This window comes from Microtus pennsylvanicus, chromosome X (assembly GCF_037038515.1).
Source record: "Microtus pennsylvanicus isolate mMicPen1 chromosome X, mMicPen1.hap1, whole genome shotgun sequence".
Taxonomy (NCBI): domain Eukaryota; kingdom Metazoa; phylum Chordata; class Mammalia; order Rodentia; family Cricetidae; genus Microtus; species Microtus pennsylvanicus.
Window position 1 is genome coordinate 4,949,947 of NC_134601.1, and position 27,716 is coordinate 4,977,662.

Here is a 27,716-nt window from a genome sequence, read left to right on the forward strand (position 1 = left end):
AACACCTAGCGCCCACATCAGGCACCTTATAGCTGTCTGTAACTTCAGCTCCAGGGATTCCGATGCCTTCTTGACTGCTTGAGCATCGACGCACACATGGCATACACTCACAGATACACGTCCATATGCATAAACATAAATATCTAAAAATAATAATTGAGGAAGACACCTGATATTGACTTCTGGCATCCTCAGACATGTGTACCCACATGCACAGGTGCATACTGCATACATACACATAAAAAATTAGGAACTAAAGATGCCAACCTCATATACACTAACTTCCATTTCCTCTCTCTCTCTCTCTCTCTCTCTCTCTCTCTGATACAGTGTTCCATGTATCTGAGGCTGGCTTTGAACTCCTGATTACATCCCAAGTACTGGGATTCTATGTGTGTGTCACCAAATTTTCCATTCTGTTGTATTCCCTTGAAGGTAAAATTTTAAATATATATAAGGCATTCCCAGGTACTACCCTGCCTTCTGAGAATGCAAACAGATTAGGTTACAATGTCTCTTAGAAGTGTCAGAGAAGCTACAGCTACAAAATCTCACCAGCATGAATGCCTTAATAAAACATGAACAAGATAACACCAGTAAGCATGCTAACAAGAAACAGAGAAATGGAGCCTGGAACCTAGATAAAGAGCTGTAGGCAATAAAGAATACTGAAAGGGGGGAAAATAGTCTTATGAAAAATCATATGTATGTGATTATACATACAAATAATGTTACACAGACTTAGAGGTTGGATTTCTAACTAGGAGTGTGAAGAAAGAGGTCTTGAACTTGAGAGAGAGCAAGGAGGGTACTTCGCCAGGATTGGAGGGAAGAAAAAAAAGGGGGAGATGCTGTAATTATATTTTAATCCCAAAAATAATAAATTCAAAGAAAATGCTTATTTACAGTATATTTCACCAAAAGTTGCTAGATTTCATTTTTAACTAATTTATTTTCTATGTGTGAGTTTCTGGCTGTCATGTGCATGTCTTAGGCCCATAAAAGCCAGAAGAAGCATTGGGTCCCCTTAGACTGGAGTTACATCCAGGTTAGGAGCTGCCGTATGAGTGCTGGGAATTAGACTTGGGTCCTTTGGAAGACCAGCCAGCGCTCTTAACCACAGAGTCATCTCCTCAGCTTTCTCAGATTTGATTTCTGAGATGGGGTCTTGCTGTATAGCTAAGGTAGACCTGGAAAGTGTGATGCAGTGCAAGGCAGTCTCAAACTTGTGGCCCTCTACCTCGGCTCCTTAGTGTTGGGCTTACGAGCGTGTGCTGGCTTTAAATTGATTTTATTAGTCAAATGCATTGTTCTTTGGATTTGCACATATGTCTCTACAATTATTGAGAAGATACCCTCCCTTCACCAATGTCTCTATAATTACTGAGAAGATACCCTCCCTTCACTATAGAGCTAGCTTTGGCTAATACACAAATTACAAGAAAAAAAATTCTTAGTATTCACAGACCCAGCTCTTCATAAACGATGTTGGGAACTGACACCTTAAAGCTGCCTCGTAAAATAAAGTCAACACTTCCAAGAAGTAGAAGAATGTCTTGTCGTTGTGTCTTGGGTGGGAGCAGTCCTTAATAATGCTTTTACTTGCCACTTTGCAAGCTGCCGCACTCTGTCTCACCTTGATTTAACTCCTCCTTCTCCCTCTCGTCCTATTCTATCCCTCAACTGACATGTCTGATCTCTGTAATAATATTCAAGTCCCTAAGAATGAATAAAACTGGGATTTTACTCTATTTGTCTAAGCGGAACTTAATTAGGAAGGTAAATCTTCCACCAGAAGCCAAACAGAAAAGATGTGTGACTAGCTACTCTGGGGAGCTGTGGGCACAACTCCAAAGGCCATCTTCAGAGACCCGTCACTCTAAGCCAAGCACGGTGCTGCCAACCTGTAACCTCAGCACTTGTGAGGCCAGGGCAGGAAGATCCTGAGGGTTAAAGGTCATCTTCAGCTATGTAGTGAGAGAAAGTTTGAGGCCAGCCTGGGCTACATAAAACTGTGTAGCAAAAACACACAGGAAGATCCTTATCTCCAAATCTCCGAACCAGACAGCCCTGGCCAGGGTGGGACAATTACCTTCTCTAAAATACTGGTGAGCAAGGGCCTCAAGGGGCCAGTGTGTGCCTTCAGACTTCTCTCATTTGCAATTCAAAAAGCACAGCCCAAGACAGCAGGAATGGCGGCTGGGCAAGGCTGCCTTCTGAGCTCAATCCCTCAACCCAGCTGGTGAAACCAAAGAGCTGACTCCTGAAAGTTGTCCTCTGACCTCCCCCTGCGTGCCATGGGCACTCTTGCATGCACATTCCCAGACACACACATACACACAGAGAGAGACAGACAGACAGACACGGAAAGACAGAGACAGAGAGAGTAATGGATATTTTTTATAGCACATTGTGAGCCAGCCAGGCATCATAATCCTAGCTCTGGGGAGTCAGAGGCAGGAGGATCCTAAATTGAGGCCAGCCATGACTACACAGTAACTCTGTCTGCAGGGGATAAACACCCGGGAGAAGCAGCATCTTACTTGTAATTCTTGCCCTTGGGAAGGAAAAGCAGGAGGATCGCTGCAAATGCAATGCTACCCTGGGCCAGATGTAAAGTTCTAATCCAGCAGGAGCTTCATAGTGATACCGTGTCTTAAGAAAGCAAGTACAGCAGAAACGTTCAGTGTGCAGTTTTGACTTGTACTAAATCCAGTGGCATCACCAATGGTGGCCCGTGCCTTATGCAGTGTGGCCAACCCGGCCCAAATTCTTACACTTATCTTAAGGGGCGCCTCACCGATGCACGTGACCAAGTTAGAATGAACTGGAGTTGAGGAAAACTGAGCAAGGCTGCATGCTTTAAATAAAGAGGCACATTGTACTCAGTTGCCCTCAGAAACAGCCTGGATTGGAGTCAGCATTAAAAGGAAATTAGAGTGAGTGAGATTTAAAAAGAGAGAATTTACATTTCCAGTCAGGAAGATTGCAGTGATACAATTTACTAACAAAATGCATTCCTTTTCATAGAGCAGGTTCATACAACTCAACTCAGAAACAATGGGCTCCCGTTTTAGAAATTACATACTTTATTTTTTTTTTAAATAGAGGCCATTGATTCTGATCCCCTGCCCCCCAACTGTGCTCAATTCAACAGGTTTATTACTTCCTTCCTGTGTGCAAGGGGGAATTGCTTTCTAGTCTCCACCAAACACAAGAGATCATTCATTGAATTGTTTAACTTAACTGAAACAATAAGTGAGCATCTTTCTCTAGGTTGGGTATTACACTTTTTACATTTTGTGGTATTTTAATGTCACAATAAATAGGTTCATGTAAAAACGCACATGAACTAAACCCCTTTCATAGAGACGAACACAAGAAACTATTCTTTCCTTATATTTGCCTAGTTGGTGTATAGACTAGAAAATATTAGACACCTTTCCTGAGTTCTCCACTCTAAGAAGAATCTATCCAAGCTGGTTCTATTATTAGAGCACAGGATGGCGACTACAGAAGTTACTGGGGTTAACAACTAAAGAATCCAGTCTCCTCTTTACAACTGGATCCCCAAGTACATTTCTAGTCTTTCATTGCTATAAAGGAAACCATATGCAAATTGTTCTATCAGTTAAGAAAAAAATTGGATAGGTATGACGGCACAGACCTTTAACCCAAGCACTTGAGGGGCAGAGGCAGAGACAAGTAGATTCCCATGAGCTCGGGGCCAGCCTGTTATAATAGTGACTTCCAGGACAGAGGGAAGTCTGGCTTAATAGATTCATAGCCTGCGTATGCGCTCAGAACAACTGCAAGACCAAAGGAGAGAAAGAGTGAGAGCTGCTGCAAGCCGTTTTGGACGATGCTCTGTGTATTGTCTGACACTCCAGTTAAGTATTCCAATCTGTGCTCATGGGTTACAATGAACTACAGTGTCGAGGAAATATGAACTGTCTTCCTGTAGTCTCCCAAAGCAAACACGTTCTAGAAATGATCTTAAGCACATTGGATCTTACCCCAAACTTCAGTGACTGTCCTCAATGAGAATTTCAGTGACAGGGGGAAAGACCCTCAATTCCGAAAGACCCTGACAATCCCGAATGGGTTCATCTTTGCAGTGAATCCTGGGAAGCAGAGCCAAGTCTGCCACCACAATTCATCTAAAAAGCCCAGAAACATTCAGCTTTGTTTTGCTTTCTGGAAAAAGCCTGTATTAAGTGTTCCAAACTATGTGGGGTTTTCACCTTTGGCTTTGCTCTTTAAGATGGTTTTCCAAAACCAGGCCGGCTCTGCCAAATAGAACATGGAGGTAAGATGCAAGATAGGCTGGATGCTTTTGTCTCCCATTCAAATTTCATCCATGTCTAACTTTCCAGCATAGCTAATATAAAAAGCACAGAACTCTGAGAGAGCCCAGAGTTAATGCTTGCTCTACATCTAATCTGTTTAAATGTTACATTTTCAAGAGATCAGTCAGCTCACTTATCAAACAGGATTATTTCAACATAACCAAGGGAGCTGCTGTTTTCATAATGCAGAACGACATCTGAATAAGTCTACTAGAAGACATCAAAATTCCAATTAGAAATGGGCTTTCAGTTCTGGGGGTAAAGCTCATTTTGTAGAGTACTTTCCTCGAATGCACAAAGCCCTGGGCTCAATGCTCAGCACCACATAAAATAGGCCTGGTGGCATGCACCTATAATCCCAGCATTCAGGAGGTAGTAGCAGGAGGATTGGGAGTTCAAGGTCATCCTCTACTATGTAGAGACTTTGAGGGTAATACATGAGACCCACTTGAAAGAAAGAAAAGGAGAGGAGAGGAGAAGAAAGGAGAAAGGAAGGGATAGAGAAAAGGAGTTAGCATTCATTGAGTCGCCACTCGGTGCCAACTGCTTTTCTTGCCGTCTGTCACTAGCATTAAGGGTAACGTATACCTCATCAGAGATCCTATGTACCACTGCCACCTGAAAGACTGTCATATCCATGTTAAGTAGCCAACCCAAGTCAGACTAAGTGCAAAGCTAAGCTGAAGCTCTTAACTCTTAATCACTGTGCTACTATACCATTTACACACACACACACACACACACACACACACACACAAACTTGCTCGCACAGGGGACAGGGGGATAAATAAGAATGTCTGAAGCAGGACCAAGACAGGGCAAGGAGCAAATTCTAGTCACCAAGTCCCACACAGAGCATGCCTGGCCTCCCACCACTGAAAGGACCTCAGATGGTTCTGTGTTTGGGGGTCTGATTTATATAGTTTTCTCCCTTTTGCTGGTGTACCATTGATTTCATTTTTCTGTGTTTTGTACACACACACACACACACACACACACACACACACACACACACACACATACATTTTTGGCATCTCCATCACATCTAACCTGCAGCAGGCCCTCTTTCTCCTTTACCCCAGATGGCTAGGCAGGCACTGTGTCCCAGTTTGCCAGGGGCTTCCACATCCCTTCCCTCATCTCACCTCATCCAGCACTTCTCATCAGTTTGGGGTGAGCAGCCAGGTTACCCTTAATGTTCACATGCTTAGCTAAGTAGAAGCGATTTGTCTCTGAGTGGGAGACTGAGGCAATCTCCTAGGAACAAAGCATGTAAGTCTCAGTGCAGAAAAGGATTACCTCCCTCAGAATTAAGGACTCCCCTGACTGTGCAGCCATTCCACGGGACAATAATTTAGTTAGTGGATATTAGTGAGTACCTGTAATGAGCCTGGCTCCATCCCAAGGACTAGGTAGGATCTGCTAGGAATCTTGCTCCATCCCAAGGACTAGGATCTGCTAAAATCCTTGCTCCATCCCAAGGACTACAGTTACAAGGATAAAGAATCTTTGGTCTCTGACTTAAGGACTTTGAAGACATGCCAACAGATATATTAAAACATAACCACAGTGAGTACTGACAATTTCCCTGTAACCTCCATATAAATACAATGTAGGTGTGCGTGTACATACACGCTAATAATCATAATAATAAACAAAGTGAAAAGTATAAAATAGTATGTAAGGGATGATGGGAAAATATGTATAAATTACCTAACTCAGCAGTTCCCTCTCCTCCTGTCTCTGCCTCTTCCTCTCTGGAGCCCAGGCTTGCCCGAAACTCACTGTGTAGCAAGGCTTCCCTCCAACTCAACAATCCTCGTGCTCCAGCCTCCAAAGTGCTGGGACGACAGACCTGTGCCGCTCCACTCGGTTTAACATTACTTTCTTTATGGTCTCAGCCAGGTAGCAAAGGCTTGGCGTGGCTAGATAACTAAAATGTGGATAAACTAGAGGAGTGCTTCTCACCCCTAGACGCATGCCAGAACTGCTTGCATAGTTTTTTAAACACATCTTCTAAAGGTTTGGTCCCTTCAATCACCTTTCTGGAGGCCCTTTTTACAACAGAATCTATACATACCCTATAACCAGGCAACTCTATTACTATACATAAATTCAACAAAAATGTTCTTCATGGGATACCCACAAGGATATTCTTATAAAAATTATTCATTGCAGTAACAACGCAACACACATACCAACTGAAAACTGTCTAAATGTCCATCAGTGAGTGAATAGGATAAACAAAATTTGGCTATCTATAACAATGGACTACTACTCAGCAATAAACAATAGTTAAATAGTTGGGCGGTGGTGGCGGCACACTCCTTTAATCCCAGCAGCACTCGGGAGGCAGAGGCAGGCAGATCTCTGTGAGTTCAAGGCCAGCCTGGTCTACAAGAGCTAGTTCCAGGGGCTGGAGAGATGGCTCAGAGGTTAAGAGCACTGGCTGCTCTTCCAGAGGTCCTGATTTCAGTTCCCAGCAACCACATGGTGGCTCACAACTATTTGTACTGAGATCTGGTGCCCTCCTCTGGCGTGCGGGCATACATCGAGGAAGAATGTTGTATACATAATAAATAAATCTTTAAAAAAAAAAAGAGCTAGTTCCAGGACAGACCCCAAAACTACAGAGAAACCCTGTCTTGAAAAACTAAAACAGAAAAAAAAGTTAAATAGTAGTACCTACAGTAAATATAATGCTTAGTGGAAGACATTTTATGAAAACAACACTCTTTACCACCCAACTCATGTACCAAACGAGGAAAAAAGAACAATCGATTCTCATGGAGTTTGGCGAGCGACCATGCCTGGAAAGGCACACAAGACTATTGAAGCTATTGATAATGTTCTGCTCCCTAAGCCAAGTGGAGATTATAGGGGTGTCATTTGTGGGGACTCGTCAGCATAAACAACTAGAACATTTTCAAGTTTTTAAAATTCTTCTCACTAAACTGATTTAAGCATTTAAAAACACCAATGCAAAGACCTCATTGTACGACAATCAAGTCAGAAGCTTTGGGCAATGAGATTCTAATAGTTGTGGTTTTGAAAGTACCCCCACATGCTTCTAATGCATGGTCATGTCTGAAAACCAAGGATCTGAAAACGGCTCCCTGACGGCCACAGTGTGGCTCATGACAGAGAAAACGAGGTCTACCTGACTATGCTGTGTCTGCTTTGCACCTCCAGGATGAGGCTAGTCTCCAAACCTCAGTGTCCACCACTGGATAATGGGTGCAACGCCACCTACCTCGCTCGCAGGGTTATTGTGAGGATTAAATTAGATAATATACTTTGAGCAGCCAGCCCAAGGTGCAGGAGAAATGGCATTCAGCTGCTTTTCTTCCTTTGCATACAACCCCCTGACATCGGTGATGGACAAATGCATTGCTCTATCTAAGTGAACCAAACACATGCCCTCTCAGTTTGCGTCCTGGAGAAGTTTCTAGAGACCGAAATAATCCTCTATGAATGCTGTCAAATGAGGACTGAAAATTTCTAGGTTCTGGCTGTTCCCTCTAGTCATCCCTTGCTATCCCAGAGTAGGAATAGAAAAGCAGAAGATGAGAGAGGTAAAAACAAATCCCAGACCCTGCGCTCACCCCTAATTACAGAGTGGACGCTATGCAAGCACAAGAGGCCAAACTGAGAGCTAGCAAGTGAACGATTGGTTCAGAGGCCATGGACCACCCAGACAATGTTCCAAACAAAGCACTTTTGTACAAAGTGTCACCTTTTAGTGAGAACAAACAGCAAAATCTGGCCAGGAAGCAGAAGCAGAGGGAGCCTCTTGAGTCTGCAGCTAGAAGCGCATGACTTGGCCAAACTTTTCGGTTTCTTTGATAATCGAAAACAATGCCTGTTTTCAAATGCCCTTTATAAGGATACGGTAAGTTGGAGTTCGAGTAAGTGGAAAACATTCCCAAAAAGCAAAAAAGAAAAAGAAAGTTAAGCACCATAGAAATACAAGGCGAGATTATTAGTTGGTCATTTATTGTATTCAAAACTTCGGTCATCCTTCAGTAAGTCACATGGAAACGGCCCCTCTCTTGTTTCAACAGCTCCAAGCATACCCTGGGCCACATGGGCCTGGAGTTTGCTTATGTAAGAAGGGACTGCAGCATTGCCTGGCATGGAGCATAATATTTTGCTTAAGAGAAAGCTGCTGAAGTCCAAGGGCAGGCCCAGGCCTTACATTTTTGGACAGAGGTACTCTCAGTGGTGGAACACTGAACTGTGGCTGGAGCAAATGATGTCATCTGAGATCCTCTTACCATGGTCAATGTCAAAATTAAGATAGGAAGTTCAAGGACAAACGGGATTTTTCCAGGCAAATACAAGTCAGAAAAGCAGCCTAGATCTCAAAATCTTGCCTTTAAAATCAATACCTTAAAAAACTTAAACACCAACTGAGATTCATTCTGTTCTGTGTGGCTGTTTTGGTTCATGGGAAGCTTTTACTGAAAAACGTAGTTTCATAGCAAAATATATTCTTTGAGTATATTTTTACTCCCACTACATATTAAGAAAAGAAGGGAAAACTGATGTGAGTCACTCCTACATCCAAAAACAATAACAAAACCAAACTAAAAATATAAGGTATTGAGAAGAAAGATATTTGAGACAGAGCTAAACTTGAGGGCTCTCTCCTCTAGAACTAAGAAATGAAATAGCTGGGATACCTGTTGGGTCCTTCAATGACTGGAAAATGAAAACTCGCAATCAACTACAGCTACATTGGAATACCAGATAGAGCCCATCCGAAAACCACTTCTGTGACAGACCTGTGTCAAACATTCCCCAATGCATGGATTGCCCCAGCTAGGGAGATCATCAAATTAATATCAAAAAACAGTACCGTTGTCTCTTTGCTCTGGTTCAGAGGAGAGAAGACAGAATCCAGTCTGCTACAAACCTTGCGGCCGAAGCTGGACAACACGCCCCTAAGTTTGGCGCGTCCTTACCCTGTGCCCTGGCTCCCGCCCGGGTTCTGGGTACCCAGGGGCTCAGTGCACCAAGGAGAGGCCCTGGCAGCGAACAGACCGGCGGCGACTTGGGCTGCAGACCTAGGCGGTCAATCCTGGAGGAAGGGTGGCTCCTCCCCTGGCTACCCCAGCTCCCCAGCACCAAGCCCTCAACATTCCCCTCCCCCTGACCCCTTGCCCCCCAGGCAAGTCACCTGGCTTGGTTCGCTTGTCCTCCTGCTGCTCGCTCCCTCCAGCCTCCTCCTTGGAAGTGGCTCGCCCTTCCGAGTCACGGGGCCGCCGAGTGCCGCCAGCCTGTGCCAAGGCTGCGGGAAGCGCAGTCCCCAGATGGAGCTGGGACCCTGCCCCGCACGGCTGCCACCAGGACGAAACTGGAGAGCCTGCTGGTATGGCCGGCAGGGAGGGGCGGTTGCAACTTTGCTCCTGGACGCGTGATGAGGGGGCGCCAGTCTCCAAACTCCTTGCCGAGCTTCTGAGCTTCCCAGGGAAAGGATTTTATGTATTTATTTATTTATTTTAATGAAGAGGGAAGTCAGATTCTTGCCCTCAAGTTCTCTCTCTAGAGCTAGGATCGCGGGCTGCGGGAGGCGTGCCCCTGTAGGGTGGCCACAGGAGGGGAGCGGGTGGCCTGTGGGAGCCTGACCGCAGGGTTTCTCCAGACCCAGTTCTGCTGCCTGGAGCCAGAACCCGGGAGGAAAAGAAGCCTGGAGAGACCGGGCCAGCAGCGGGGAAGCGATGACCCGGACCTGGATCGCAGAAGTAGGAACTGGAAGTGACAGCGGCGCAGGGCAGAGCAGCAGCAGCAGCAGCAGCAGCGGTGGTGGTGACTGTGGTGGCAGCAGTCTCAACACCCCAGTAGCCAGCGAAGGAGCAAAAGCCGCGGTGTGAGGGCTGCAGCTACACTGCGCATGCTGCTGCCACCCGGTTCCCAAGATCAGGGCTACCAGGGCTTGGGGTCATTGCCAACCCCCCCCCCCCTGCTGGGAATGCTGGAGTCAAGGACTCAGCATTCCTAGTTAGTGAACAACTTTCCTTCCTCATCCCAGGGATGTAACTTGTGACCTGTAATTTGCATGGTGACCCACAGAGACATCCTCTCACCCTTTCCTTCAAGCAGAGAAGCACTTCACATCCATCTTTTCCCAGAGCAGACCCCCAAAATCTGAAGACAGACTTTTCAAAGAAACACATGCTAGGCAAGTGGTCTACCCCTGAACTCCTTCTAAGTGTAGAGACGGGGTCTCATCTCTAACCCAGAATGGACTGGAACTCACATCCTCCTGTCTCACTCTATGGAGTAGTTGAGATGTGCGCTCAGTGTACATCTTGAAGCTCAGTTTGTATAGAAAGGCAGCATAGCCAGAGACAGATGAGGTCAGCCGAAGCAGTGGAACTCTATTAGGACTGCCACATTGGCTCAGCTAGTCAAGAAGAAAAGGTGCCGAACCCCTTTTTAATCTTCCTACTAGTCAAACTGAGTGGAAGCTTTGCCTGGTGGAAACGGATGGAAAAGGGCGAAACCATGACCCATTCTTTGATTTCTAAGCAGGCTTCCTAGCTGGGTGTGGTGGCGCATGTCTTTAATCCCAATACTCTCAGGAGGCAGAGTCAGATGGATCTCTGTAAGTTCGAGGCCAGTCTGGTCTTGATAATAAGTTGCAGGCCAGCCAGGGCTACATAGTGAGAGAGGCCTAGAGAGAGGAAGTCTGAGTTCACACAAGTAACCCTGCCAAGACTTGAAGAAGTTCTTTGTGCCATTAGTTAGGGGTGTGGCCTATTTCTACTTTCTTAGAGCAAGAACATGGCAGATTTCCTTTTAACTCATGAGCATTGGTAAAGCTGCCTTACTTCTAGGACTGCTTCCCTGCAGAACAGTCCCTGGGAAGGGGCTGTCCCACAAGCCTCACTTTAGGGACAGCACCCATGCTGCTATGGTGACAAGGCAGATGGAGTGACTCAGGAAGTCAGGAGGGAACAAGGGAGTAGGGCAGAAAAAGGCCAGACTGCTACCAGCTGATATTGGAAGGATGGAAGGAAGGAAGGAAGGAAGAAAGGAAGGAAGGAAGGAAGGAAGGAAGGAAGGAAGGAAGGAAGGAAGGAAGGAAGGAGAGAGGGGGGCTATTTGAATCACGTATTCATTTAATAACCCTTCATGAACAAAGATTTTTTTTTTTACAAAGTAAGCTGGGTACAGAAGCAGAAGATATGTCTATTTCTGCAAAATGGAGACCAGAAAATGTCCTAGGCAGGGAACCATGGTAGAAGATGATGGAGGAAAAAGTATCTACTGGGAATAAAGGAAAAGTCCCTGGGCTAGAGGTTCCACAGACCAGTATTCACATGGCCATTATCAAGCAATACAGCCAGAAAAGTACCACGCTGACCACTCTAAAATGATCAGCCTCTGCTCACGTTGTTGAGTGACTTCCTGCTTCTATTACTGACTTTACCTAAAAATAAGGATCATTTTCATATGTTCTGTGTAGTTTTGACTTGACTGAATATCCTCTCTGTCTTTTCCATCCTTTGAGAAAACAAAAAAGATGGATTTAGTTTACAAAGAAGAAATAGAAATGAACGATAAAGGAGTGACAGCATGTCCAAATTCATTTGGGATCGTGAGATACAAATTATAGCAAAGAAAAATACCATTTCATCCATCACTTTGGCAAACTTTAAGATAAATAATGCGCAGCATTGACAGGGACACGAGGAAGAAAACCCTTTCAGTGTTTTGGTAGAAATGTAAGTTGGTAGAGCATTTTGTAGGAGAATTTGACATTATCTATTAAAATCTGACACAGTAATTCATTTCTATGATGAAAGATTCTTCAAGAATAATCACGAATGCACACGAAATTCTATGTACATACACAACATAACTCACTGGGATTTATCACAGGAATGAAAGATTGATTCAATATGTGAGTATCAATCAATGTAATGTATCACTATTGTAAAGAGCCTAAATTAACGACAAAGGAAACTGGGGTGGGCATGGTGCCTTAGTTGGTAAAATGCCACACACAAGCACAAGGAACTGGGTTCAAATCAGACACAATGGCACATGTCTGTAATCTTAGTGCTCCTATGGCAAGACAGGCGGTGAAGACAGAAGAAGAATCCCCAGAAACTCCATGTAAGGTTGGCCTGCAGTATGCAGCATTGAACATTAAAGAGACTCAAAATAACAAGGGGTAGGCAAGGTACACCATCCGAGGTTTTCCTCTGACCTCCATATGAAAACCTCAACTCACATACACAAATAAGCTCGACATAGTATACACACAGGGGCATATAAATGTAGCTGAGAATGACCCTGAACTCAGAACCTCCTACCACCACCTCCCAAAGCCAACTGATCCAGAGTATGGATCATCATCTTTTGTAATAAAAAACAAAACTTGACAAACTAGCATTATAAGGACATTTTCTCAATACTAAAGTTCATTTATAAAGAAATAACCAGCTGAAAAAAAAAAGAATACGCAGCTAACATTGTACCTACTGGTGAAAGACTAACGCCTCTGTAAGATAAAAAGCAAAACAAGGCACTTGCTTCTACCACGTCTACTCAATATGCACTAGAGGTTATAGCCTGATAAAGTAGCACAGAAAAGGAAGAATCACAAATATCCCTATTCATAAAAGGCATAAGCTTGTATATCAGAAATCATACAAACTCCTGAAAACAAAATGTGAAAAGTTGAAAGATAAAAAATAAATATTAAAAGTTAATTTATTTCTATGCACTAGCAAAAAAATGTTCCAAAGCCAATTAAGAAGACAATAGACAATTCTGAGTGGAGTGTGAGGGGTTCACAGACGGGGAACAGAAAGACCAGTGTTCAAGGTCATTCATTCTTAACTATTGTGAGTTTGAGGCCAGCCTGAGCTATGTGAGACCACGTCTTAAAAAAGAGCAGAGAAGAAAAGAAATGAAATTCAAAAAGTGGTGGGGGTGGGGGGGTGTGCGCGCGCGCACGCTGGAGAGATGAGTCAGAAGTTAGGAGCACTTCCTGCTCTTCCAGAGGACCTGGGTTTAGTTCTTAACATCCAAATCAAGTAGCTCACAACCGCATATAACTACTCTAGTTCCAGGGTTCCAATGTCTTTTTCTGGGCTCTGCAGACACCAATATGCATGTGGTATACATACAGAGAGGCAGATGAACACACATATACTCACACACTCACACATACACACACACACACACACAACTGGATTTCACACACTCACACATACACACACACACACACAACTGGATTTCAGATAGCGTCTCACTATGTAGCAGTCACTGATCGGAAACACAGGTATCTAACTCCCTCTGCCTTCTAAATGTGGGATGAAAGATGCATACCACCATGACAGCACAAATATTTTTTTTAAAAAAAATCCACATATAATAGTATATAAAAGTGTATCCCCATACTTAGAGGAAGAGGCAGGAGGTTCAGGAGTTCAGGGTTAGCCTTAGCTACATCGCTACATAATTTAAGGTCAGCCTAGGTTGCATGAGACCTTATTTTGAATTAAAAAAAGTATGAAATACTTGGTGCAAAAAAATTGAACCAAAGTGATATAAATCACATATGCTAAAAACCATAAAAACAAGATAGAAATGAAAGAAGATGCAAATGCGTGGAGAGATAACCATGTTCACAGATTTGAAGACCTGGTTACTAAAAGAACACATTTCCTCAAAGTGATCTGTAAGTTCAACACAGTCCCTGTCAGGGTCTTAGCTGGCTATTTTTAAGAAATGGAGACAGACATGGTGGCACACACCTGTAATTCCAACAGTCAGTAGGCAGAGGCAGAAAGAAATATTTGTTGCAAGTTCAAGGCTAGCCTCCTCTACAATAGCAAGTTCCAAGTCAGCTGTGACTTTACAATGAAAGTCTGCCTCAAAAATAAATAAGTAGATAGATAGATAGATAGATAGATAGATAGATAGATAGATAGATAGATAGATAGATGGATGGATGGATGGATGGATGGATGGATGGATGGATAGATAGATAGATAGAAAAGAAAATACAGGCAGGAGATGATATAAAACTCATGCACACATTCAACATCTGGAGTATTCTGAAATGATTTTGAAACTAAGAACAAGTTGGACGACTCATACTTTTTGACTTCAAAAGCTACATGAATCAGCTAAAGGGAAGAAAGGTAGTCTTTTCAATAACAGATAATTAGAAAACTGAATGTCCACATCCAGAAAAATCAACTTGGGGCCAGTGAAATGGTCCCGTGGGTAAAGTCCCTTGCTGCCAAGCCTGAGTTCAAGCCCTAAAACTCACACAGTAGAGGGAAAGAAACTCAATTTGTGATAACATTCTTAAAGGAAAACACAACTATTCATGACCTTTGATTGTGCAAGTGTATCTCAGATGACTCTAAAAGTCAATGTAAAGAGAGAGAGAATTGTCTGGATTGCTAGTGGGTGAAAATGTTTGGTGGGGAAGCATGATAATCTGAATTGGATGTCCAGAACCCAACGACTCAGTGGTTAAGGGCAGTGCCTTGTCTTGCAGAGGACCCGGATTCAAATTCCTACACCCACATGGTGGTTTATAACCCTATGTAACTACAGTCCCAAGGGATCTGACACTTTCTTCTATAGCCGTGACCAGCAGGCGTGCAAATGGTGCACAGATATTCATGCAGGCAAACCACCCATACACATGAAATACATTTTAATTGAAAAATAAAGGCCAGCTGCTTCGGTGCACATCTGTCATTTCAGCAGAGGGAGATGAGAAGCAAAGATGAGAAAATTGCTGGGAAGCTCTCAGGTGAGCTAGCCCAGAGGACACACCGCAACAGCAGAAATGACACCCATCCTGCCTCAACGAGGCAGAAGAAATAATTGCTGAAAGATGATCTCTGAACTCCACACACACACACACACACACACCACACTGTGGCTGACACACACATGTGCGTGCCCACACACACACATGCACACATACATGCACATGCAAAAATAAAAAATCTGACTTTGTCAAAAAAATTTTTTAAAAGTCTAAAAGGATAGTACAAAAATTGGAGGGAGTTTTTGTTTCTCAGATTTCTCTGTTGTTAGCTGTATGAACCACTAGAGACCCTAAACTCTTAGATCCACAGTCAACAGAAGATGGAGGGCATCTGGAGAGGCCCAGTGATCACCAACCTATAATGTGGCCCCCATACCTGGGACCCCCACCTCCCTGACTCAGCGTTACAATCTTCCAAACTGACTGATTCAAACTGGCAGCCTTTCTTCAGATAAATGCTAGGAAATGGTAGGGCGCTCTGGGGAACCGGCAAGCCCTCTCCTTTCTTTTCATACGTTTAGAGCTTTAGAAAGTTAACTCAGCTCCGCCATGCTCTGTACCTCCCACTGTTGCCAGAGACAGATCTCTCTCTCTCTCTCTCTCTCTCTCTCTCTCTCTCTCTCTCTCTCTGTGTGTGTGTGTGTGTGTGTGTCTGTCTCTCTGTCTCTCCCCCCCCCTCCACCCTGACCTTTGTGAATACTTCTGTACAGGTCTGTTTTTCAGCTGCCGGGAAGCTTGGGGACTGGACTGGCCACATACTTGGCTGCTCCATGCCTTCCAGCTCAGCTTTCAGTCTCATTCTTTCTGGGGTGATTGTATGTGCCTTCCCTGAGGGCTCTGTGAGTGACTCAACGTGGCTCAGTTTTGTGCATAACAGTATGAAGAGCACTGAGTCACAAGGTATCAGTGGGCCGTAAGACTAGAGTTTAGACGCAATGATACGTGAAGAGCTGTAGATCCATCTTTCACTCAACCCTGAAAATAGTTGTCTGCAACGAAGCCCATCACATTGAATGCTAACTTTGAAAAATTATTTTAAAATCTTCTGCAATCAGGCTGGAGAGATGGCTCAGCAGTTAAGAGCCCTGGCTGCTCTAGTAGAGGACCTGGGTTCGATTTCCAGCACGCACGTGGCAGCTCGCAACCATCTGCAACTCCAGTTCCAGGGATCTGAAGGAAGGTTCTAACATACAGGGGTAGGGAGATGGCTCAGTGACTAGAGTGCTTGCTACACAAACAAGAGGACCAACGGGTCCCCAGCCTTCATGTAAAAGCTGAGCACGAAAGCAGCTGCTATCATCCTGAGCAGTGCTGGATGGGTGAGGGGCCTGTTGACCAGCCAGTTTATCCGAAACAGTGAGAGATTTTATCTCAGAGAGAGAGAGAGAGAGAGAGAGAGAGAGAGAGAGAGAGAGAGAGAGAGAGAGAGAGAACTTTCTATAAATCAACTGTTTCAAAATGGTTTAGGTAAACTGGAAAGAAATAGAAGAAGACACCGACACTACACTTGTACCCCACACAATGTACATACATCTCAATACGCACACACACCTATGAAACTACAGAAGGAAGCCGGGCGGTGGTGGCACACGCCTTTAATCCCAGCACTTGGGAGGCAGAGGCAGGCGGATCTCTGTGAGTTCGAGACCAGCCTGGTCTACAAGAGCTAGTTCCAGGACAGGCTCCAAAACCACAGAGAAACCCTGTCTCGAAAAACCCAAAAAAAAAAAAAAGAAACTACAGAAGGAATAAAATAACCACAATGTTCATATCATATCCGTCTGATACACTTTTTAGTAAAATTTCTACCCAAAGTGAACTAAACATTTTTTGTTTTTTTTAAAAAAAAAGACTTTTAAGCGTTTGTGCTTAAAAGAATAATCTTTAGTTAACAGAAAGCCCCCAACAGTGGAGCCGCAGGAGGTGTTTCCGTATCACCCAGTATTCTTAGAACTGCAAAGAAGAAGCGCACAGTACACCTTCTGGCAGCTTTAGTGCAGAAATTGCTGACAACTTCACCATGTTTTTATTTGAAAAATCAAACAAGAAATGTCATGGTCTGTTCCACAGTAGATAGCTTCCTATAATGGTTACCACGGGCTCTGAAGCCACATGGACCATGAACCTCAAGATGGCTGAGGTGTCTCTGGGAAGTAGGGAATATCGGAATAAATTTGTGTCCCCAGCACCCACGTAAATAAGATTGGAATAAGATATTATGACACAGATGTATCTTTAGATTAGGCTTAGCTTCAAGAAAAAAATAACTTGTTTTGAGACGGTCTCGGATTGTAGCTCGGGCTGGCCTAGAACTTATCTATGTAGACCAGGCTGGCCTGGAGCTCACGTAGATCTACTACCTACCTCTGCCTCTTGAGTTCTGAGATTAAAGGTGTGCACCACCACACCCAACTAGGAAGGAAACAAAGTTGAACTGAGACAAGGACTAGTAAAGATAACAATAATAGTAACAACAATAATAAATAGCTACTTGAAGGATAATATGCCCCAGTATCTCTTCCCGGAGTTTTACATGTATTAATTCATTGACATTTCATACCAATCACAATAGACAGGCAGGTGCCACTGTTGTTCCTATTGTATAGGTGGAGAGGCCAAGACAGAGAAGCATAGTGAAATAACAGATTCCAAGGTCATAATGTCACTAGTGAGCACAAAATGAGGTTTAAACCCAAGAAGTTTAGCATCAGAGTCCACGTTCAAACCCCCACCACTTGCCCACAGGTAATACTTGTTTACCTGTTAACCTGGCCCTGAGCTAAAGATAATACCCAAATTATCTCACACATTTTAGGACATTGACTTTCTTAAATCTACATAATTAAGCAATATCTCACTTGACCCTGAAACAACAATGTGAGGTAGTTAGTGTTACACCTATTTCACAGACAAAAGCCTTAGGAGAGGGCATGAAGGTTCAACTCCATGCTAGCGTTCCCTGTGCAAGAGGAGGATCCCATCCCTGCACCATAGAAACAACATGGACCGTGAACAGTAACTTGGTACATGCAGAAGTATTGCACTCTTTTTCAGCAATACCATGTATGCATGCATTAGGGTTCCTCGTGCAACGTAGTTTAACGTGGCTTGGGGTTTTTATTTTGCTTTATATTGAATCCAGGGCCTTGTGCATTGCAACCAAGCCTCTACCACTGCTCTGCCTCTGTATCACTTGCTCTGTTTAAATACAGTTTTGACTTGAAGGCCAGGTTCTTGTAGTTTTCCAAGGTCTCCCTCTGTTCTAAAATGTTAATGGGAGTAAAGAGACCCTTCTTTTTGTTTTTTCCTCAAGATTCTTCCTTCCTTCCTTTCTTTATTTTTTCTCTCTCTTCCTCTTCCTCTCTTTCTCTCTCTTTCTCTCTCTCTCTCTTTCTTTCTCTCTTTCATTACAACAGTTCTCTGTTCCTTTTTCTTCCTCCAAATCCTTCTTCTCCACTCTCCTTTAAATTCATGGCCTCTTTTTCGGTTGTTACTACATGTATATATGTATGCACAGATGCATACATATTTCTAAACATAACCTGCTCAGTCAGTATAATGTTGCTTGTAAGTATGTTTTCAGGGTTGATCATTTGGCACTGGGCCATGTCTTTTTCTTTTTTTCATTTATTTTATTGTTCCTTCCTGAGACCCTCTGCTGTAGCCAGTGACTCAAGTTTTCCCCCCATTAATAAGGAAGCACACCCACAAAAAGTTTGCTCACCTGAAGAGAAGCTACATTCAAAAGTCATCATTTTTGTATTCTGTTGTTTTATTTATTCTTTCCTTTTTGCTTCTGTTCTTTCTTTCTTTTTTGCTGTTTTTGAGAAAGAGTTTCATGCAGCCCAGACTGGCTCCAAACTTAAATGTAGAGCCAAAGATGACCTTGAACTTCTGATCTTCCTGCCTCCACCACCTTAGTGTTGCAGATTATAGGTGTGTGTCACCAAGCCCAGTTAGTGATCTTGCTTTGTTTAGAACTGGATTCTGAAAGACACACACTAGCAGCGCACCACTGGGGACCACTCGTCTCAACCCTGGTTTCTCTGAGGGGCTACCTCTGTTTATCTTTGTGGCTACTGGCAGTGAAAACTAATCGCATACTTCTTATGGACTCGTTTTATTAACAGAAGAGAAAATTGAAAGGCAAGGCAGGTTAGCTTACTTCCACTTGAAGAGTTGCACATCCTTTCAGGAAGTCACTGATGTTGTTGATACAGTCGTCTTCAGTTTGGGGCTCCAGACAATACTAAAGAAAGAGTCAAATGTCACTTAGAGATTGCTAAGCCATGACAAACGATCATCATCCTTTGTAGATAACTAGATGGGGTCGGCTTTTGAAGGTACAGGACAGCCCTGCTCTCCATCCAGGAAGAGAATTAGCCACTGAAGGAAGTGATGCAAACGCCTAAACGGTTGGTTTTTTGTTTCAAATGTCTGCAAGCCGTTTCTACTTAAAAAGGTTTCCTCATACCTTCAAGTCAGTTGTGGGGATAGCAAACTGGAGAGACTAAGATATATTTATCATATGTTAAATATATATATATTTAAATTTACTTCCTGCTTTCATTCAAAAAGGCCACCCTGATTACTTCCCTCTACTCCTCATAATAATTTGTTGATATTATATTTCACTTTGGCTGGGCACTATATTTTATCATGTCATGCTGCCTCTTATCGCTAGTTTAATCACCGTTTCTCAAGTTTAAGAAATTATAAGTAAACACTCATTCAATAAAGATAGAACTGATTCCAAGAGGCAAAGAAGCTTTACTTACGGCCCCATTCCACCACGACCTTGATAAAAAGAATCCTAAGAACTCCAGTGCCACAAAAGCACCTACTTTACAAGTCATCCACTGTTAAAGCATGGGCTTTTAACCTCAAAAAACTTGGAATTTTCTTGAGCAAAGTTTAGTTTCACTTTAAATGCTCACTGCATTCAATGCAACACACTTGGTTTCTCTCTGAGTTTTGTGAGTTTTATGTAGCATTGACTTCTGTGAATAGAGTTCTTCAATGGCTCTTGTTTTAAAGAAATAAAGTCTTCATCAATTTTCAGGCAAACTCTCAAGCCCCAGAAAGATCTACTCCAAATTATTTCATTATTCCTCAGACTCATGTATCTAAAGTTCAAAACATGTCTGAAGTGCACAGGGAAGTTTAACACGCATCTCCACAACACAGCGAGCTCGTGTATGATAAGCGAGTCCTCCCATCCCGGACTGCCAGTGGTGTAACAGGTTTTTAGTACATTTGGGGGCCAACTCCTGAAGGATAGCATTTCATTTTCTGACCTTTTTAAAGCACAGGGACAGTAAGAAAGAATGCCTGGCTTTTAGAAAGATATTGAAGTAGGGGATTCCCATGACCGGGCCGTAGAAAAAAAAAATCGCAAGAATGATATTATTGCTGCTCCGTGGTGGAAGGCAGTCCCAAAGACACTGCAAAATGACCTTACCTTCTCCACCGAACCAGGCAGGAGTCTGCTGATGAGTTTGCACAACACCACCCCATTTTTCAGCGAGGACTTCAGGAACTCCTCTGGATCACAGATGGTCTTTTTGGGAGACTCTAAAACTCCCAAAGATATAAGCCATGTCACAACGCGTTCTTCTGGATTCATGACTGGGGCTCGTACTCTCTGCACAGCTCTCCGGGGCAGCTGCGAGGACTAAGCCACATCCGCGATTGCATCTGCTGCTGTCTTCCTTTTTATGAGCTCCCTTCTGGTGCTTGCAGGGCAAAGGTTTAAGGCAACTTTTCTTTAACTACAGTGGAACGTGGGATTTCTAAACCACAGAGATCATACTTAAAGATATGGGAAGGGATGATAACGAATGGACAAACTCCTGGGATAACATCGCTGGTGTTCTTTTTTTTTTTTTTTTTCAAAACCTGCAAAACAAATTCTTTAGGGTTTTTTTTTGTTTTTTTTTTTTTAAGGGAGGAACACACACTACAGCTTCTCGCTGTAGGAAAGGAAGTGAAGAGGATGCTGGGAGGCAAAGAAGTAAGCAAGTGCTTGTGGAAGCCAGAGTGAGCCAGCACTTCAGAGAACCTTGGAAAGGAGACGGGTACGGGGCAGACTGGGAAACACTGGCAGTACAGTCTGGCTCCAGTGAAAAATCTAGCTTCTGAAGGGAGGAAGATACCAACTGCCTCTTAGGTCAGACAGCTCTAAGCCTCGTGGGGAGCTGTGCTGGTCAAACAGAGACTGATCAAAGACTTAGGTGGGTTGAGAAAATTCCTCCCAGAAATGGCCGGATGTCCTCAGACAATCTTACAGAAATTTTGTGTGTCACGATCATTCCTTCCTTACAAAACACGTGAAGTCACACGGTGACAACTTGCCAAGTAAATGAAGATTGTCCCTGCTGTCAGCCATCACCGCGTATAAGCAGAAGCTGGAAGAATGGCATTTTACTTTGTAGCCAAAAAAGCTATGTTTAGGGAAATAGGCTAAGGATAACATCTGCCATCCTGTTTACTTGCATTCTTTAGCAATTCTTTTTCTGGACCTGGTTCCACTCCACAGTCCAGCTGCAGTACCCTTAGCACAGACTCAGACACAGTCACAGAAAATCAAGGAAATATGCTTGGAGACAGAGCACTTGAGAACAAAAGAGCGCTTGTCCTCTGTCTACACTCCAGACTGAAAAAGCCACTTTCTCCATCCACAAACGCTCTCCCTTGAAAACGGTGACCTGAAAACAAGCCTCAGCCATGAATCCAGAACTGTTCAACTTTGCCTTGCCATAAATTTATCCGTAGCATGACCAGAAGGGGCGCGTTATTCTCAAACATTTTTGGCACCAGGGAAAATAGTCATATTATAGAGAAACTTCTGGCAAAATTTAATCGCGTAGCTCTATGTCAGAGAGCGCGGGGCATTCATCAACAGGATCTCTCCTTACATATGGGAGGCAGCCAGTTAATCATAGCTGTTTCCTGCTCAGCCTCACAGTCCTTTCTTGTCGCCCCTCCTCCTGCTTTGTGATGGTGACAGTGATAGGGACAGCTCCCTGTAGCTGAAGCTGACTTGGAATTCCTGATCCTTCTTCCTTCATCTCCCAAGTGCTGGGGTTATAGGCATGTGGCCCTACACCCAGTTTACGGGGTGCTTGGGATTGATCCTAGGATTTTGTTGGTGCTAGACAAGCACTCCACCAACTAAGCTATAGCCTCAGGCCAACTTAATAATTTTGACATTCTCAGGCCATTTGGTTAGAATCACACACAGTCTAGATCGGTGGTTCTCAACCTGTGGGGCACAACCCTTCTGGGGGTCAAATGACCCTCTCACAGGGGTTGATATTAGACATACTGTTTATCGGATATTTACATTACAATTCATAAGAGTAACAAAATTACAGTTAGGAAATAGCAGTGAAAATCAGTTTATGGTTGGGGTCACCACAACACGAGGAAGTGTATTAAAGGGTCGCAGCATTACAGAGGTTGAGAACCGCCGACCTAGTTGAAGTTTTTCTGTCAGTCTCAAAAGTGGGCCTGCGCCTTTCCAACTGCTTCTTTGCTTCCTGTTCTCCACATCCCAGGCACCCGGCCATCTGCTTTCAGCCCCTTTATATTAGCTTTTATCTTTGAGGACCTCGCATAGAGGAATTGCACAGTATGGCAGTGCTACTGGTGGCCGTTACTCTGGACCAGGTGTTTCCAGGTTCTTGCTTTCTCAATCAAAGAACTGAAATAAAAGCTCCCATATCTCGTGGAAGTAGCAAGCAAATATTATTCAAAGGGAAGCAACAGTGTACAGATCAGAAGAAACACATTATCAAGATTGAGAGCAGCCAAAAGATGAAAGATATTCAAGGGCACCTGATTGTCAGGCGGTATCAAAGTGTTGCTAAAGCAGGAATATGTGCGGCCTAAAGCAGGCGGGGCGGGGGAAGGGGGAGGGGGGGGAGGGGGAGGGGGGTAAGGGGGAGTCGGGGGGGGGGTCCTGGGTCACTGACATGTTGCTAGATGCACTGCTAGCAAAGGGAGGTGCAAGTAGCCCAAGCCAAGTAGAGTCTCCTGTTTCCCAGTCATTCCCTATGGTTGCCTGCCTCGCTACTTTGTTTTTTGTAGTTTTCTTATCACCAACATTTTGAGATTCAGTGATGATGTGGGGTCTATCCATAGTTCTATAATGAAGATTTTACTTCTGTGTTTGTGGCTTGTTGTACTTATAAGTAACATAAAAATAGTCAATCAAAATTTTAATTGGGTTTGACCCATGGCCAAATCTATGTAATGGAAATAAATGGAAGCCATGTGTTGATAAGTTTACTACTTCCTCAACATGACCCATTTAGACACAGTTTTGTATGTCACTTGGACAGCATCACAATTGCTCAGGCGAATTTTACTCCATGGGCAAACAAAAGCTGGCAGTATTATTGAGGTATTATTTATATTTTAGGATAACGAGCAAAGCCCGACTCATTTCAGGAATATAGTTTAGCCCAAAACAGGCTCATGGCCAGTGTTGCCTAGATGGAAATCTGCCTTGTTTTGATTTTTGTGTTGTTGTGACAAGATTTCACTGTATGTATGCTTAGCCTGGAATGCAATAATGTATGCCGGGGTGGGGGCTTCAACCTCCTGGCAATCCTCCTGCCAAAGTCCTTTAGTGCGGGATAGATGTGCCCCATCACTCCAAGCCTTTTACATTTAGTTATAGCAGATTATTATAAGTAATAAAGGAAAGGCTAAGAGGGTCACACGACAGCACATCAAAGCAAAAGGAATCATTGTTAACATTAAGATGCGAAAGCTAGATTTGTTACAGATTAATGTCAGGGCAGGCAAACTTCTATGTGAAGTGACTAACCATAGAACCCAGGCTGTCTTGGGAAGCAAAACAGAGCTTGTTCTTGGGAACAAGAAAGGAACTGATGAGCTGGGAAATAAGGTGATGGCAGATACTGGAGGTCTCAAGAACAGAACAGGCCTCCCAGAAGGGTGCAAGGGTAAAAAATCAAGTTTAGTGTCATGCCCTTGGCTTCACTGAATCTACTACCTCCTGAAAGGTTGGCCTCCCTCCTCCCGTCCTAATGAATCCTCCAGGAGACCCCTGTTAGCTCGTTTTGTTCGATTTTGTTTTTATGCTTCCAGTGACATCCTGCTTTATAGAAAAACATCTTCAAAGGAGCTGGACATGAGGGTGCAAGCTTGTGATTCCAGCACTTGGGAGGTAGAGGAGGGAAGATGAGGAATTCCAGGGTCATTCTTGCCTGCACGGAGAGTTTGAGACCAGCATGGGTTATGTGAAACCCTTTACCAAAAAAAGAGAGATAAAACCCTTCAAAGGCTTCCCATTGCCTAGAGCAGTGGTGGACAGGCAGGAATGCGTATGATGATAACCTTCTGGTTGCAGCAGAGAAAAGGGGATGAGGGTAGGGTTGGAGCTGAACTAGGTAGCATATGTGAACATGCATGAAAATTGACTGCTGGGGAAACTGGGACCTGTCATACCATTTCTTCACTTTTATGCATTCGAAATACGCACAACTGGTTTATTATTTTAACCACAAATCTGCTGAGGCACTTGTTACGACAAAGACCTGGTGGAATTATGCCCAGATAATCTCGTTCAGAAAACCTGCAGTAGAGTCCTCCGCTTGCACTGGATGTGGGCACATCAATGTCATGCTTGAAGAAACAGCCTCGCTTCTGAGCTTCTCTTCCAGTCCAGGCCCTGGCAAGAGCTGGTTGGTTTTAATATCCACAGGAACAATCCAACGTCATGTCCACAATCAACATCATGTCCTCGGTTCTCTGCCTCTGACTCAGGTTGCCTTTATGCCTGTTCTCTCTGCAAACGGACCTGGGATTTTAAAATAACTTTTTGCTTTGCCAGCTGGCGTGGTGTTAAGTGTTATCTTTGAGGGATGAATGAGAACTAGTGCAGCGAGGAGGGTTTTCACTTCCTGTTTCCTCACTCCACAGGTTTGTGCTGGGCCCCCAGTTTTCTTCACACTCGCCTTCTCTGATGCATGGTAGGGAGCAGCTTTCCTTGACCCTACCCTTGAGTGGCAAGACACTGGAGCCAAGTGTCTCTGAGGAGGCACCTCCCACGGTGAACAAGCACCCCAGAGGAGCGCATCTTCAGGAGGCTGCAGACCAGTGGTCCACCCAACGCCACTGACTCAATATAGTTCAAGGTCTCTAAGAAGGCCTGGCTCTCAGCTACGGGTTGAGAGGAGGTTATCACAGTCCTGGGGGCATTGGATGTGGCACATTAATGTTTAGCTTATCTACTACTCTATACTAGGCTGCTAGTCCTACATTCTCTTGAGTTCCATTTACTTCTTTAGTGCACTATATACATTTTACTTCTAGTCAGCCCTTCAACATCCTAATTCTCTAATCTTCCATTACTGTTAGCGTCTTACATTTGTAGCCTACATTAGCCTCAGACTTGCAAAGTGAATCAATCAGTTTAAGCTCAATGAGGATAGAGAAATCTTACAGTCATTTGAAAAAGAAAAGTTCAACGTTAAGTATTAGCAGCCAAAACCAGGCACGGTGGCACATGCCTTTAATCTCAGCACTCAGGAGGCAGAGTGATCTCTGTGAGTTCAAGTCTACATAGAGAGTTTCAGGACAACCAGAGCTACACAGTGAGACCCTGTCTCAAAAAAAAAAATGAAAGGCCAGAGGGGCTGAGAAGATGACCGAGTGAGTGTTCGCTGTACAAACATGAGGACCCGAGTTCCCAGTGCTGGGATGATATGGGCAGCCACCATAACTACCTTTTTTTTTTTCCTTTTTGAGATGAGATCTCACATAGTCAGGCTAGACTTAAACTCTACCTCCCGAGTCCTGGGATTGCCATAGGTATGCGCCACACCTGGCCGTTAATTCTTTGTGCGGTATGCGTGCATGTGCGGGTATGCAGGCAGGTGCACATAATTACAGCTCTCCTTGTGGAGGCCAGAGTTGGACTTCAGATAGCAATCTCTAGCGATCTCCATGTTAATTTTTGAGACAAGGGCTCTTAATGAAACCTGGAGCCCCTTGGTTTGACGAAACCAGCTAACCAGTGAGACCCAGAAACTGTGTCTCCAGTCTCCAGGAGCTAGGGTTACAGGCTGTCCTGGTTTGTCTTTCTGTTGCTGTGAGGAAGCCATGACCAAAAACAAGTGGGGGAGGAAACGGTTTTATTACATATATCCCAGGTTTGAGTCCATCATGAAGGGAAGCCAGGGCAGAAACCCAAAGCAGCAAATTGGACCATAGAGGAACACTGCTTCCTAGCTTTCTTCCAAAGCATTGCTCAGTCGGCTTTCTTTTTTATTTATTTTTTTTATTGAGAAAAGGAAGAAAAAAAAACAAGTTTCCACCTCCTCCCAGCCTCCCATTTCCCTCCCCCTCCTCCCACCCTTCTCCCCCTCCTCCCACCCTTCTCCCTCTCCTCCCACTCCTCTCCCCCTCCCTCTCCAGTCCAAAGAGCAGTCAGGGTTCCCTGCCCTGTGGTAAGTCCTAGGTCAGCCCCCCTCTGTCCATATCTAGGAAGGTGAACATCCAAACTGGCTAGGCTCTCACAAAGCCAGCACATCGCGTAGGATCAAAACCCCTTGCCATTGTCCTTGGCTTCTCATCAGCCCTCAGTCGCTTTCTTACACAGCCCAAGACTACCCTCCCTCCCAGCAGTCGGCTGAGCATCCCACATTCACTTGTTAATGCAAAAAGTGCCAGCAACAGACAGGCAACAGAGCAATGTGACGGAGGCAATTTCTCAGTCGAGGTTCCCTCTTTCCAGGTGACTCGAGTTTATGTCAAGTTGACAAACATGACAACAAGAAACCCAGCCTGCAGTCACATCGCAGCACAGCCAGCTTTTCTGCCGGTTCTGGGGATCTGAATTCAGGTTGTCACACTTACACAGAGAAAACTTTTCCCACTGAACCAATCCCTTGGTCTCTCTGACTGCTCATTATGCTAAACTTTTCAAATTACTGTAAGGTGTCTTCAACCTGATTGCGACTAAACAGATTTTCTTCATTATCTCCAAAGAACACCCACTCTCTGCTTTAGCAAACTAATTGCAAGGTTAGACCCTGTACCTTGTCATCACAGAAAATGCTCTGCTTCCTGAATCATGAATTGAAGCAATTTTTTCTATCTCTCCCACTCTAATTCCCTGACCTTGTACAGGCTTCCAAATAATTTCCTATAGTGACTGTATACATCTGCATCCCCACAAAGATGCTAGGATTTATTATTAACCACTTGATAGTTCAGGGTTCTAAATGTTTGCTGATGCCCATACACATGGACAAGAGGGATGGTGAATGGTGTGTGGGGGTGGGGAGAATGGAGACAGAAAGAGATGAAAACTTGCATGATGGTACATGTCCAGCTAGAATCAGAGTCCTTGAGGGCCGAGGCAAGGTGAATAGATCGTTTGAGCTCGGGAGTTCAAGACCTGGGCAACATAATACAATTTCATCGTAAAAGAAAAAAAAAGAAAAGAAAAAGAAAACCAAGCCAACAACATTAAAACAACTCACAGAGTGGGATGAAAGTTTTTCCATATTTGCAAA

The 27,716-nt window shown here is 44.0% G+C and overlaps 1 protein-coding gene across 12 annotated transcripts in view; it reads right to left on the reverse strand.

The window, feature by feature from the left end:
• The window catches only part of Arhgef6 (Rac/Cdc42 guanine nucleotide exchange factor 6), a 127,918-nt gene extending 107,023 nt beyond the window's left edge, over positions 1–20,895 (reverse strand). For 3 of the 12 annotated variants that reach the window (XM_075958941.1, XM_075958940.1, XM_075958939.1), the window contains exons 1-2: positions 20,624–20,895; positions 19,328–19,411 (exon numbers count right to left, since the gene is read on the reverse strand). In XM_075958941.1, the coding sequence (XP_075815056.1) occupies positions 19,328–19,411; positions 20,624–20,788 (249 nt within the window). In that variant the 5' untranslated portion in view covers positions 20,789–20,895. Of the gene's footprint in view, positions 1–9,210; positions 10,242–19,327; positions 19,412–20,623 lie in introns of those variants that run through there. The other 9 variants (XM_075958951.1, XM_075958947.1, XM_075958938.1 and 6 more) reach the window with 8 other exon arrangements.
• Between the last annotated feature and the right edge of the window lie 6,821 nt (positions 20,896–27,716).